At 45.0% G+C, this 13,819-nt stretch overlaps 1 protein-coding gene across 9 annotated transcripts in view; it reads right to left on the bottom strand.

Annotated features, from left to right (window-relative positions):
* The window catches only part of MAPRE2 (microtubule associated protein RP/EB family member 2), a 99,540-nt gene that overhangs the window by 50,606 nt on the left and 35,115 nt on the right, over positions 1-13,819 (bottom strand). For 2 of the 9 annotated variants that reach the window (XM_040550334.1, XM_040550342.1), the window contains exon 1: positions 7,848-8,066. The exons of 6 other annotated variants lie outside the window; for them this stretch is intronic. In XM_040550334.1, coding sequence (XP_040406268.1) covers positions 7,848-7,966 — 119 coding nt within the window. In that variant the 5' untranslated portion in view covers positions 7,967-8,066. Of the gene's footprint in view, positions 1-7,847; positions 8,067-13,819 lie in introns of those variants that run through there. One more of the 9 variants, XM_040550337.1, reaches the window with a different exon arrangement.

The following is a 13,819-nucleotide window of genomic DNA, read 5'->3' as shown; positions in this document are numbered from 1 at the left end:
ACAGTATAGCCAACAAGAGAAGTCTGCAGACGGCCCAATCTAGCCAAGTGCTAAGTATCTCCAAGGACAGGCACCCCCAACCTCTCTGGGCACCCTCTTCCAGTGAAAACACTGTGAAAACTTGTCTCCTGCTATCTTAAGAAATGCCCACTGTTACAGCTGCTGACTGCCCTTGCCTCTCATCCTCTTCCTGTGCACCTCAGAATCTGTATCTTGTATAGCTTTGAAACATTAATGCAGGCAAGGAGTGATAAAGACCCCAAATAATAATTCAGTAAAATATAATTAACCCCATTCTGCATAAACAGGTTTTCAACAGGGCAGCTATTTACGCGTGAATGCTGTCCTTTTAGGAAAATTTATCTCCTTTATTCAACCAATTACCATTTCACTGCCTCCATGTTCTCAGCACTCTTGCACAGCATTGTCTTTCTGTATATGAAAGCTCCCAAGGGACTTTCATATCACTGTGTTATGTACCCCAGTTCCATACAATTACTCTCAGATTCTATAGTTATTTCCATAAGCTATGATTTGTCTAACACTGAATCCGTAAGTAAAGCAAATGCATATTCTACTTCAAGTATTTCAGTGCTTCCTATTCACGGTATTACTGGACTAGCTCTACAGAGATTAACCTTAAGAAGTGAAGCATGACAACCATGTAAAATTTGCCTAAAATGTATTTTCATCCCCCCCCCCCAATTGTTTAATACATATTGCCAGCGAGCCCTTCTGAGAATCAACACCGCATTCCAGAGTGACAAGCAAGAATTTGCATTCAAGTGCATCTCTGAATAATTGCAGCTGTTTGGGTAGAAAATTTGTGCGGTAGCAAGGAACCCTGTTGTAGAAAGGCTATTCACTCAAGTTACCCCTAAAAGATAAATCTGAAGTCCCCAGATGATCTCTCTGGCTACCCCATGGTTCCAAGAAACATAATATTGAAAACTAAACCTCTGAAACAATACACACAACCACGTGGAAAAACAGGAACACACACCATCAGCTTTCCGTGGTATTATTACAGCAAAATAAGCTATTCCTTTATAAACTGCCATGCTGGAGAATAAGGGTCCTCATTTTGCACACAGAAGAAATCCTAAACAAATCTCAAACTGAGAATTCCTCAGTTTGCATAGCTTGTTTAAATATTGTTTCAGACCACTCTTAGGTTTCAGTTTCAATTCACAAGAGCTCACTGCAGTGTTGCTGGCCTTGCCCCTCCACCCATAGGCTCCATCTTCCATCACCTCACCCAAATTTCAGTCCCCTCCATCCCTCAGTCAACACAAGTAAGTGACGCAGGACAGCCTTACATGAGGCCAGAACATCAGGATCTGCATGGCATATTCCTCTCCATGCAGAGCAATTTGGCACAGTTGTAGGATTTCCTGCGAAAGCTACATCCTTAAGTCTCTACTTACTGTTTAATGTTTACATTTCCTGTTTGGATAGCACAGAAAAAAAGCCACCAGGTTTAATACAAAAGCACAATTCACTAAGCATAGGGCTCTATGCAAAACAAGAAATCATTTAAACACAGATAAGCCAAGCTTTCAGCACCTGGAGCCTTCTCTATCAAATATTTTATAATTTACTGTACCATCAGAAATTTAGACAAGTTTTTGTCAAAAAAAGGACAGGCAAATTTTCATTTTGATTTACATGCATTAGCATGAAGACAACAGAATTGTGTTAAAAATAAAAACACCATTGCTTTAAAAAACCTGAGGAGTTAAAAGCACTTTCAGTAAACTTTTATAGCTGATATTCCCCTTCCCTTCCCATCTAATTATAATGAAACAATATGATGGAGATGCTTTATTGGTGAGTCAGGCAGTGGGGACGTGAGCATGGCAAGACTCGAGCAGCTATTCAGCGTTACGCTAACGCCATCCCCGGAAGAAATACGGATGTTTTCCATTTACTTTCTGTGGTACTGATACTGGAAGCAAGCGATCAGCACCGCTAACCAGAGATCAGGATTCAGTGAGGGGGCAGGACCCAAAAGCCCTCACACGCTGCCCCAGTGCGGCGTGACTTACTGCTGTCACCGCCGCTACTCCACGCTACGGCCTTCATGCCATCCCGTGCAGTGGTTTGCGTGATTGAGAACAGATGTGGCGAGGCCACTCGGTTTCAATTATCAAACAAAGGCTGAAAAGTTGCATCTCCAAACAAAAAGCTGGCACTTGCTTGATCTTCTTCCTTACCAAGCCTCTGCTATAATTATCTTTGGGCACGAGGAAGGAGAAAAGACTGTCAAATTAACTGACCTCCCCCCAACCCCAAGCCCCAGAACCAAAACCTCTGAAGATATTTTTAAAAAGTCACTCATTCAAACACCAGGGCTTGAAATGTAGGCCTACTACACTTGCTTTTTTATTCTTACTGCCTCCCAAAACAAGTCTTTCTATCTCAGGTGGTTACTCCAGGTATTCCACATGGGAGACTATTCCTGTAGCCCAGCCTGAAGTGAGGTGGTTGCATCTCCCTTGCAGGAGCCATTCACACAGCAAAGGAGAAACTCAAAGAAATAGGTTTAATCGGGGTCCACAGCCCAGCTTCCAAATCACCTTGCCTTCACAATGCAGCATTTTTAGTGCCTGTTTTCCCAGGAGGCTCGACTGAGGAAGCCAGGCAGAAGCCAAAATGTCTGCTTCCAAAAATGACAGCGTCAAGCTCGGTTCTCTCCTATCTTAAATTTGCTCCTGTTTTTGTTACCATGCTAGAAACACATTGCTGTTGCTATGCAACTCAAAAAGGTAGTTTAAAAAAAACCCAAAGCACACAAACAACATCCCCCACGCGCAACAAAACCAGAGGCCAACCTCCCACCTCCAGGATGTCTCAGAAACCCACAGCTCCCCGGCGCAACTCGGCTACTCTCAGACCTCTCCGGTGAGAGGGCCTGGGTGCAAGCCGAGAAGATGGCGCCGTCTGAAAGCTAGTCTCGTTTCCTGACACAGACTGGGCTGTCTGTGAAGTGCTGTCTGTTTGCTTTCCTTCCCCACCCCCTCCATAAAGCTGCCTCTCAGCCCCAGTTTTAACAAACAATAACCTCATCCACCAAATACTGTGAAAATATTTCCTTTAAGGAAAGTCTAAATCCAGGTCAAAAGAGGTAGCCCAATAATGCAGGCACAGAATGTCTAGGCTTCAAACCACTGATGCAGTACTGAGCAGTCATCCTCGTGGCCTCTGCTATATCTCCACACACTCACAGGTGAATCCCAGCTACCCTGAAGCCATTTCACCCCGTGCTTTCTGAGAGCTGGACCTGTCCAGCTGCAGACACTCACCAAAACAGTTCTGCCTGGACAGAGCCCTCCCTAATCACAAAACAAGATTAAAGAAGAGCAGCTGCAGCAGGGACAGGAAGCCAGTCTATGAAAGTGAAAGAAGAGAAACCAGGAGGTACCTCAGCTGGCGGGTAACCAGAGCGCTTTCTGCGTGGTCCCTCTTACCCTGGCTGGGCTTTACCAGGGCGGTCTTCTCCCAGGTAGCTAGCAGCCATCGTGCTGCTTTCCAGGTGCTCCAAAGACAAGGGGTTATCACAAACACCACTTTTAGAAAAGCTCAGGCCAAATTCACGGGGTGTGACTTCTTACAAGCATTTACAGTTGCCTTTCTCCTGCTTCCACTGCAATCTAAGGTAAAGCTCTCATGACCTGCAACAGCAGCAGTTAGACCAAGAGCAAACACCTCTGACAACAACATTTGAAGTTACTAATATATTTACTAGCGTTTGCTTTAGTAGCATTTACATTTGCAGAGGATGAAGACAGTCCTGCTCATTGGTATGACAAACAAGACAACATGCTGCATTTACTCAGTACCTTTTCCACCATTCGCAGCAAGAAGAGTTTGGGCCTTAAGCTACTGTGTTGATAACATCAAATGGTCTTTTTTAAATTCAGAGGAATCATCTGCTTACTGTATCCAAGAGGACCTAGCTTTGGGGCAGCCCCATGGGCAGAACAGGCTCAGTAAGGGTGGCACAGGAGCACGGACCAGTCCCGCAACCACCTGCCTCCCGATATCCACCAGGAGCTGGGAAGGCAGAGACCAGACCAGATTTTGATGTGACATAAATCTTGACTTCCAGCAGGAGTTGGCGGCTCGTCCTGCACCCAAGGACAGCCAGACACGCTGCAGCACGCCACAGCTTAGTTCACCGCTAGGTGAGGAAATCACCGCTTGCGCCCAACCTTCATTATCATGCATGGCACAGTCACATGTCAGCCGCTTAAGGAACAATTTCCAAAAAGACATGACACTTGGGAAAGCCAAATATTTAAGGGATACCATTAGAAACGTACACACTGACAGATAGGAACTTTTTTCTGTTTTAGTTCCTTTTAGCTCAGCAATTTAAACAAAAATAACAAGGAAACTAGCCTTCTCCCCACCTTTCTTGAAAGCTCTGGGGACAAAACTAAATATAGCTGGTGTATGAAGGACCAGATCAAACCAATTTTCTAGCAGCACATAGATAAAAAAGATGTTAGAGGGTACAACAGGTTGTCCCTTTTAAAGGGGAGTGTTTTAGGCTAGGCATTACATTAAAAACCTGAAATATTCCAAGTCTTTTCAAAGCTAGCTGTACAGTATGGTGAGCTGATCAGCCATACAAAATGCCTAGTCCCTGGCAAAAAAAAAAAAGCACTGCAGACATGCCCTGTTTAAAACAAATTCTCCACCCAGATGTTGATTTGGTTTCTCATTGAAATGTTTCAGTCTTCTTTGAACATATAAGTAAAACTATAATTAAATGCAATGCTGTTCTCAGAAATGAGCCCAAATCTATTTTGGCCAACAAAATGACACCTCGGTTCCAACCAAATTGTAAAGTTAGTCTCCTGATCTGGAACACACACAACTGACACATGCAAATCCTTCCTCTGGAATAGAAACAGCCTTTTACTAGAGAAATGCTGATTTGGTCCAGTTATTTACTGCAGAAGGTAACATCTCCCTGTGATTCAATTTTATGCCAAAGTGCCTGGTTTCCATTTACCAGCTCAGTGAGGCTGGAGGAGAAACTTAACACCTTGGGCCTGTATGTCCCAGTCTGCAAAATATAATGTGTCTTTTGGAAGACTTGTGAAAACTATTTGTGGCTTTGCCTACAGAGCACATGGCTGGAGCTCATGTGGTACAGGTTCAATTCCCCACTGCGTCCTCAACGTGGTGGATAACAGAGCAATTCCTTCCATGTCAGCCTCCTAAGCTGTAAAATGGTATAAAATTTACCTCCTTTTAAGTCTGCTTCACGAGTGACATAGCAAGCCTCTGGTGGTAGCTAGGTATTTAAAAAAAAAAGCTTTCCTTTTAGGTCTGAGGACATCTAAACTGGTAAACAAATCTGTTATGATCAACAAACATTGAATTTGTTTTAAAGTACTTATGGACTAGAGTAGGTCAGAAGAAGTAAAAATGAGGACATATTTCTGATATTACAGGAGAGAGAAGCAAATACTCTCAGGTAATTCCTGAACCCCTACAGAGATGGTAGGCGCAGCTTAGCCGAAGAGCAAAGCTGCAGTACACCAGGGCGCATTGCGAGCGAAGTACTCGTGGATCCATGCAACTGCCGACCTGATGTCATGCTCCAGGCTGTGCTTAATGACATTTATTCCATATTTCTAGATACAGATGGAACAATCCAGCCCGACAATCAGAGGCATAGCAACTTGATGTGTCATGTGGCGAAGTTGTACGGGCTGCTCCCCGCGCCTGCTCCAAAGCCAGCATGGCACCAACAGTCCAGCACGACAGCGGCCAAGTAATGTGGGTCTGAACCTATTAATCTTAAATATAAGATATTTAGGATATTTAGTGATCCCCTGCTTCACCTCAGACTTAGCAAGGCCCAGACTAGCCTAGCTGTTAAAGATTTTTACGGAAGTTAACAATATTATTTTCCAGTATCAAGGAGACGTTTCACTGCAGTTTTCACATATTTTCTTGAAGACTTCCTTTGTGTTATGATTGACACTTAACTTTTCATCTGTAGCCCTAAGTACCACATTAAGTAAATGTAATTCTCACTGCAGGAAAGGGGAACGGACAGATTTGGGTGCCATGACTCCAAGTAAGGGTAGGATTCTACAAGGAAACAAGAATCTAAACAGGAATCCCCTGTGGAGGGTTTTTTTTTTTTGATTTGTGTATTAAAGGTTTACTTCTTTAATGCTTTTAATTGAATTATTTACTTCCCCAAAATAGCACGCAACATCAGCATTAGCGGTTCTGCATTCCTTTATATTCCTGCAGATGGACAAAAGGATGCAAAGCCCTACAAGTCTCAAAGAACAGGCTTTCCCTTAGAAGAACTAGCCTTTCATTCAGATGCAGAGTAATTCCACGGTTTCTAGAAAATTGGGCAATTGATATAATTATTCCTGTCATCATGTACTTAACACAGCAGTCTCACAAAATGCCTTTTCTAGACATAGCTCAGCATATGATAAGACAGACAGAAGGACAAGAAACCTGACCCGTTGATGGCTGCAGAAAACTACATGTTGCAAAAGGATAATGGAGAACCCTATTCAGAGGGTTTCCAGGGAACCCTTCTGAAAGAAAGCAGCAAAGATAGCCATCGGTAGCATCTATGATTCATGCATCTATCTTTAGTGGCTGTGGCATGTTAATTCATCTTAAATCAATTGCATATTTCTGCTTAGCTACACGGTGGAAACACAGCTTTCCCCAAAACCAGAGCCTTTCAGTGCTCAGCAGCGATTTAGATAGGGGAAGCAAGGGCTCCATTTTTCCTGCAAGGAGACGCAGGTCCTTACAAAAGCAAAAAAAAAAAAAAAAAAAGAAACCACGACAGTAACGTGCCATCGCTCCTTTGTGCTGAACGCGTGCGCTGGGGCTTCGCTGACGGAGGTAGGAGCAGCTATGAGGAGAGGGAGGGATGGATGGGATCCTGCGGCAGCGCCCGGCACACGCCCGGTGTGCTTTTGGGAGCATTGCACGACCCCACCTGGGGCCCGCGGTGCCAGCAGCAGCCCCGCTACGCCTCGGCGCTGGGAAAACCACGGGGATCTTCTCCGTGCTGAGCCACCCGCTCTTGTTGCGATCCAGCGGCCGGCCGCTCCGGCCAGATATGTGGAAGCAGCATCACTTCCATTTCCTGCTGCTCCCAGGCGAGGCTCCCAGGGGCGTGCTGCTCCGCAGGGGCACCGCTCGCTGTCAGCCGGGCGGCGTTTAAAGAGCCGGGGCCCGCCGGGCAGAGAGAGAGATGAGACGGGGCTGCCGGCCGGCCGGGCTGCTCGCTTTCTTCCTGCCTTTTGCTTTTTTTTTTTTTAAATTATTATTTTGCCTTTTTTTTATTTTCTTTTTATTTTTTCATTTTTTATTTTTCTTTTTTTCTTTTTTCCTTTTTCGGTTTTTATTTTTTTTCGGTTTTTATTTTTTTCGGTTTTTATTTTTATTTTTTTTCCTTTCTTCATTTTTCCTTTTTAGTTTCCCCTTTTTCCTTGTGTATATTTTCCTTTTTCCTTTTTTTTTTTTTACATTTTCGGTTTTATTTTTTTTCCTTTTTTTTTGATTTTTTTTTTCCGCATTTTTTTTTTTCCTCATTTCCCCAACTCCCCCCCTTCCTAAACGCCCCCCTCCCCCCCCCCCCGCAGGAACCTCTCCCCACCCGCACAAGGCCAGCCATCCCCCCTCTCCCCAGTACCGGGGGGGGGGGGGGGGTTGCCCGCAGCCCGGCCCCGTTCCGCAACGCCCCCCTCCCTTTTTCCTTCCTCCTCCTCCTCCTCCTGCAGCCTCGCCGCAGCCGCCGCCCGTTCTCTCTCTCTCCCCCCCCCCCGCCCCCGGCTCCGTACCTGTAGGAGCGCTCCCCCCGCACCGTGTGCTTCCTGAAGGGGATGATGGTGCCGTTGTCCTGGATGATGTCGTTGTTGTTCTCGCCATTTGGGGACAGGGCTTGGGTCGGTCCGGGCATTGGCGCTCCCGCGGCTCCGCGCCTCCTCCCCGCCCCGCGCTGCGGCTCTGCCTGCGGAAGGTGCTGGCGGCCCCCGCCTGCCGCCCGCCCGCCCGGCCCCGCCCCGCCGCCCGCGTCACCGCCACACGTGACCGCCCGCCGCCATGGCAACCGCCCGACTCCGCGCCCCCCCCCCCCTCCCCGGGGTGTGTGTGCGCGTATGGGGGGGGGGGGGGGGGTGCGGCCATAACGCCTCCGTCGTGCCGCCCTGCCCGCTGCCAGGCTTCTCGCAGGGCGGCTGCTGGGTGCCTCCGAAATATTGCCTGGGGAAGGGTTAGCCCCCAGGCCTGCTGGCGGCCGGCTCTCCTGGCACCGCCGCTCATCTCTTCCGCCCCTGCCACAAAAAGCGTTGCTCGCCCTCCCAGCCTGCTGCCCTCCCTAGGCAGTCACCATCTCCGCGCGCTTCCCGGCCTAAAAGGCAGTGCCCTTCCTCGTCTGAAGCTAGCCACAAAGCCAGCCCAGTCACCTCCTCTGAAGCAAGGTCTGAGCCTCGTGGTGGTGAAACCTCCCCACACATCACAGCTCACGCGTTTGCCGTGTTATGGAAAAACAAACCAGCAAGCTGCTTACAAACTGTTTTCCCTAAACGCCAAGAGCAGCGAGAGCAACTACGGGCGCGGTCTATAAACAGCTCTCTGTGACCTCAAGGCTGTTAGGTGTAAAAGGGCAACAAATATTTGGGCAGATATCCCATCCTCCCCCTTCAAAAAGAGCCCCCAAACCCAACCCTCTTTAAAAAGTAGTTTTAAAGCCGTAGATCAAATGAAAGCAACGTGAGTGTTTCTAGCATGTTCTCAGAAGCAAGTGCTGATGTTCTATTAAAGCTCAAAAATTTTTCCTCAAATGAGTTTAATCAGATGTATACCTCAGGTTATTATTTTTTTCCGCATGAAAAAGGTGATTCTACAAGATTTTAAGTCACCTTTATCTAGCCTTTCAGACTAAATAACACTTTGCTGAAAGCTGAGCTTTTGTGATTATCACCATGACGCAGATTTTAGACTCACAAAGGAACTGTAAGGTAAGTGCAACCTACACATAGACACCGACTGCCCAGCACTTGGACTGCTGAGAAAGCACTTGGATTTAAATCAGATGTACACATTGCTCCATGCATGTGTGTTAATCTCTAACAAAAGTTAAATTAGTCTGCCGATTTGCCACGGCCCTCTAAGCACCGAGACAGGAGGCTTTGTTTATTGTTTCTGCCAGATTTTCTAAGATACTCAGAAAAGGAAAAAAATTGCTTTCGGTACCCAACCTATGGACATTTGCAGATGACATACCTTATTGAAAAATGCTCCATTCATCTGGCAACAGTAAACCCAGCAGAGAAAGTTTCCTTTGAGCCTTTTTAAACATAAGCAAAAAAATACATTCTACTAAAAGGGCCAACAAGCATCTTAGTAACACTCAGGAGCAAGGAGAAGCCAGAAATGCTACATGGTGACAGAATGTAAAAATAATCTATAGCAGGTCTTTAGCTGCCAGACATAACCCTACCTGCTCTGCTAGGCAGCAAGCTGTAAAACACTCTGCTACCCTAACTTGTAAAAATATTTTTATTTCTCCACCAGTGGCAAAGAACAGAAGCTTCTTTATTGAAGCTTCCAAAACTGTTTAAAACATCGACTGGCAAAGCTACAGCAGAGAAGTGCAGGTGAGGACAGTGCTGCAGCCTCCCTTCAGACCCCTTATTGCCTTTGCATTAGAATTAAGTGCAAAAAAACCTCACAGCGCCTCGACATAATGCCTTACCTTTATCACGGCTGAGCCAGGCCCAGGCAGAAGCAGCTCGTTGCTGGTTTTTAGGCAGCACATGCTGCTTCTGTTGATTTAGCACAGCCTGTGGGACACAGGGCGCAGTATGGATCTCATATGCACGGCACTCCCTCCGCTTACAACTCCATTTCAGAGCATCGTGTGGCCCATGAACACAGCCCTTATCTTTATGTGCAGGAAGCCACCACATCATCTTCCTGCTTTCAGCAGTCTGGGCAAAGATTTCTGAGACGTGGATCCAGCAGCACAGAATGAGAAACAGGAGCCTGCCGCTATTATCAGGTGACTGCATCCCTGCTGACTGTACAGCTTTCGGATGCAGTGAGCATACAAACAGAAACGCAGCTCGAAGAGCAAAAGGTCAGAGTGGTCATAAAAAAACACACATCTATGATAAGTTGAAAGTACTGAAACCTAGTAACCATGTGTTGCAAGTCAACTAGGCAAAGCAAAAAGAGCCAGAAAATCAATTAATACACAGGGGTGATCACAAAAACTGATGCACTAGGTCTTCAAGCACCAAGAACCACAGCAGCAGTGGTAAGAAGGGACCTATGGAGGTCACCCAGCCCTCTCTCCTCCTCAGAGAAGGATCACCACTACTACCATGAGCTCTAGCCAAAAGACTATCATTACCTACTACCATTAGTCTAGCCAAATCTTAAAGATCTCCAAGGATGGAGATGCCCTGCCCTCCCAGGGCAGCATGCTCCAGTGCCACATTATCCTGCTGTTTCTCATCTCCTACCTGACTTTGGCTGCAAGGAGATCCCACACTTCCCCTGGTGAGCACAGTGAGTCTTGGCTGGGCTACAGATTGGAAGAGGCACCACCCTACCCGAGCACATGCATTTCAGTACTTCCATTTCCACTGTGCTGAACCAGGAGGAGTGAGCACCAGTGAGCATGGCAACAGCCCTGAACGTCATTCTCCAAAACACTGGTTGCTTCTTCCTCCACAGAGCTTTTCTCTTTCCAGCCCCCTCTCGTTACTTGCTCAAGGTCTCACACACTGCAGTAAAACAGCCGTGCAGCATAATTTATAACACCAGAAAATAAAATCCCCTAAAAGCCCAAACAGCGGTGTTAGAAAGGCCTCAGGCATGCTCGAGCCAAACTTTTATACTAGCCAGCTGATGTGGAAATAAATTATGAGTATTTTAACGCTGATAAGAAGTGACCAATACACAACCTCTGAAAACAGAAGTGATGGCCACACTAGAGACTTCTGCTAACATATTTGTCAGAAGATTAAAAAAACACCAAAGTCTTAGTGAGCTTTGTGACACAGCCAAAATATAAATAAAATTAATGATGGCAGAAATTCCCCACTGCTTGGATAACTTGTTTCTGTGGTGGAGTGTGGGGAGATCAAGAAGAATGCATTTAACCCTAGAATGGCCAATGAGCATCCCTCATCTGACAGATGTTTTTGTTCAAAGTAGTAAATGAATCCTAGTGTGATATTCCTTGCACTGCCCTCTGAATATGCCTCAGCTACAGCTTCGACCTGTAGCAAATACCACTCGAGTATAATTATGGCCAACATGCTTCCCTTGTCAGAGGTGTTTCAAGAACACTTCTGCCACAAGCACAGTTTTTCCAGTGTGAAAGAATGAGAAAACCTAACTTAAGGTGAACAGTTGGAAGGTAGCAGCACCTTTCAGAAAGCAGCATTCCTGGTCAATGCAGCCTGCTTTTCTAATTCAACTGTTGTTTCCCATACTCCTAAATGATCACAATGAAGATGAACAGAATTGTGCAAAAACAGATGTACACCCTGTAAAGCAATCAAAGTTATTTTTAGCATTTAAGTGTGTATATTTATCAGAAATTATATTTATCAGAAGTTTGTGCAGAAACAGGTTCTCCCTGAAGGAGCTGCACTTGGCCAACCGCATTTGGATTTGAGAATTGAATAGAACAAAGCAGGAAAAAATTGGGAAGAGATGAAAAAGTTACTCTACAAAGCCTTGGACACGTCTTGCATGTTCAAGGAAACCCCAGTTCACCAAGGTATGTAGACATGCTTTATTCCAGCACAAGTAGTTTCAGTAAAATGGATAAAGCCATAAGTGTACTGCAACAGAATGAGCTTAATATCTGACAGCATACACCCTGAATAAAAGTTTCTTTTAGTAAACTAAAAAGAGAAGCCTTAGGAAACCCAGATTTGCATGTTATCTAATGGAAGTACAAATGAGCCCTCTGCAACTGCACACCTGTTAGGGAGCACTGGCTTGCGCCAGCCTAAATTAGTGCGTGGTTCCAACCTGTAATGATAACATATTACACAAACCTCCGTAGGGGAATTAGCAACAGCAATGCAACTAACACAAGGAACGCATATCAGATGTGATGTGGTGTACGATATGTTTCAGGCTAACCTGTGCTGTGCTGAAGAGCTCATGTTTCCTGTTTCACTGACATATCATCTGTCAGCCTTGCTGATTAGCCCAAAGGAAAGCTCCCACTGTGACGTACAATCACTTAAAACTAAAATTCAAAACCAGAACTTCATAGGCTTTCTTTGTTTACACAGCACTAAATCAATTCTCCCCCCTCCCATCCCGTTACTCCATTCTGTGCACACATTTCAGGGCGCAGTGCATTTAAATTCACCATACCGAACAGCAAATGATAATGATTTGGCAGGACAAAGAAACACTGCATGAATTTTATTAAAACAGCTACTTATCACTCCAGACATCCTGTTGATAAAGAATGAGCTTCCCACCCTTGGGGATTATACTGTTGCCACTTTAAGCAAAGTCTTGATTATTTGCCTTCCCTAGAGAGAAGCACAGAAAGAGAAAGACAGGGCTGTCCCAATTACACAATGTGCATGGACCACATCCCTATGAGGTAATTCAAGCCTATTTTTAAATATATGGACATATTTATATTTCAGAGGTCGCATTTCATATTTTAAAAAGAGTTCTGTGCCTGGGAGGAACAGAGAAAGAAAAGTTCAAGTCTTTGTCAGCTAAGCATTCCTGAAAATTTAGCCATAAGCTGCAAATCCAATCTGGCCATTAGCGTATGAATTCCTCACTAAAGAGAGTGGTCTTGAAGAGTCACAGCCTGTGGGCATTTTTCTTTAAAAAGGCAGCAACTACCATTTGTAGTTACCGTAGAAATCAAATAGAAATCAGAGGATTATTTCAAGATCCAGACACTGTCTACCCAACCAGATTTTTTTTTTCCTGTTCACAGAAAAATTCAGAAACCCTTGAACAGAACACATTTTAAATCAAGTTATATACTTCAATATTCAAATTGTTAGATAAATAGATTTATAGGACAAATACATTTAATGGGCACTTGCAGAAATCAGCACTTTCAGGGTTTAGTTAAAACTGATTGCTTTAAAGAAACTCCTATTTAGAAAAGAAACTCTCCAATATACATCAAAGGTTTCTGTACTTAAAACATAAGCAGTTCACACTGAATACATGAAACATTTTTTTATCCAACACTTCCTACTTAACAAAAAGCACCAGTGGCAGCAGGAAACACTCAGTGAAGGAAGGATGGTTCCAAAGAGGAGAAATTTCTACTTCCATTTAATCCAGACCAAGCCAATATTTTGAATTCTTCAGTCAATGTTACGTGTGTACTGGGACACCACAAGGTTTCAGGCACATCCTGGGGAGCTGCTTTCATCTGAAAACCTATAAACGGCAGCTGTGATCAATAAATGCTCGAAGTAACGACTCCTCTGTCTCACTTTGCCTTTAATACTGATTGAAAGCAATGGAGAGAGGAGGCTGACTCACGTCTCATGCATGCACATTTACATGGAAGTATTTGGCTGGAGCTGTTCTAGGTTTACAGTAGCCAGTCTCATTTACAGGGAGCTGTTAACTAGTTTTCTCAGCTTGTTTTGACAGAGTTCAGATGTTAAGACTATTAAGCATGAAGATCTGAACCAAGAGCATTCAAACTGTTCAGGTAATCCGGATTCCTAGACTTTTCCAGAGAATGACAAACCCTTAATTAAACGAACACAGGACTAGTGTTCCAGTAGAG

Source organism: Cygnus olor, chromosome 2 (assembly GCF_009769625.2).
Source record: "Cygnus olor isolate bCygOlo1 chromosome 2, bCygOlo1.pri.v2, whole genome shotgun sequence".
NCBI lineage: Eukaryota > Metazoa > Chordata > Aves > Anseriformes > Anatidae > Cygnus > Cygnus olor.
This window is presented reverse-complemented; position numbering and strand designations above follow the sequence as displayed.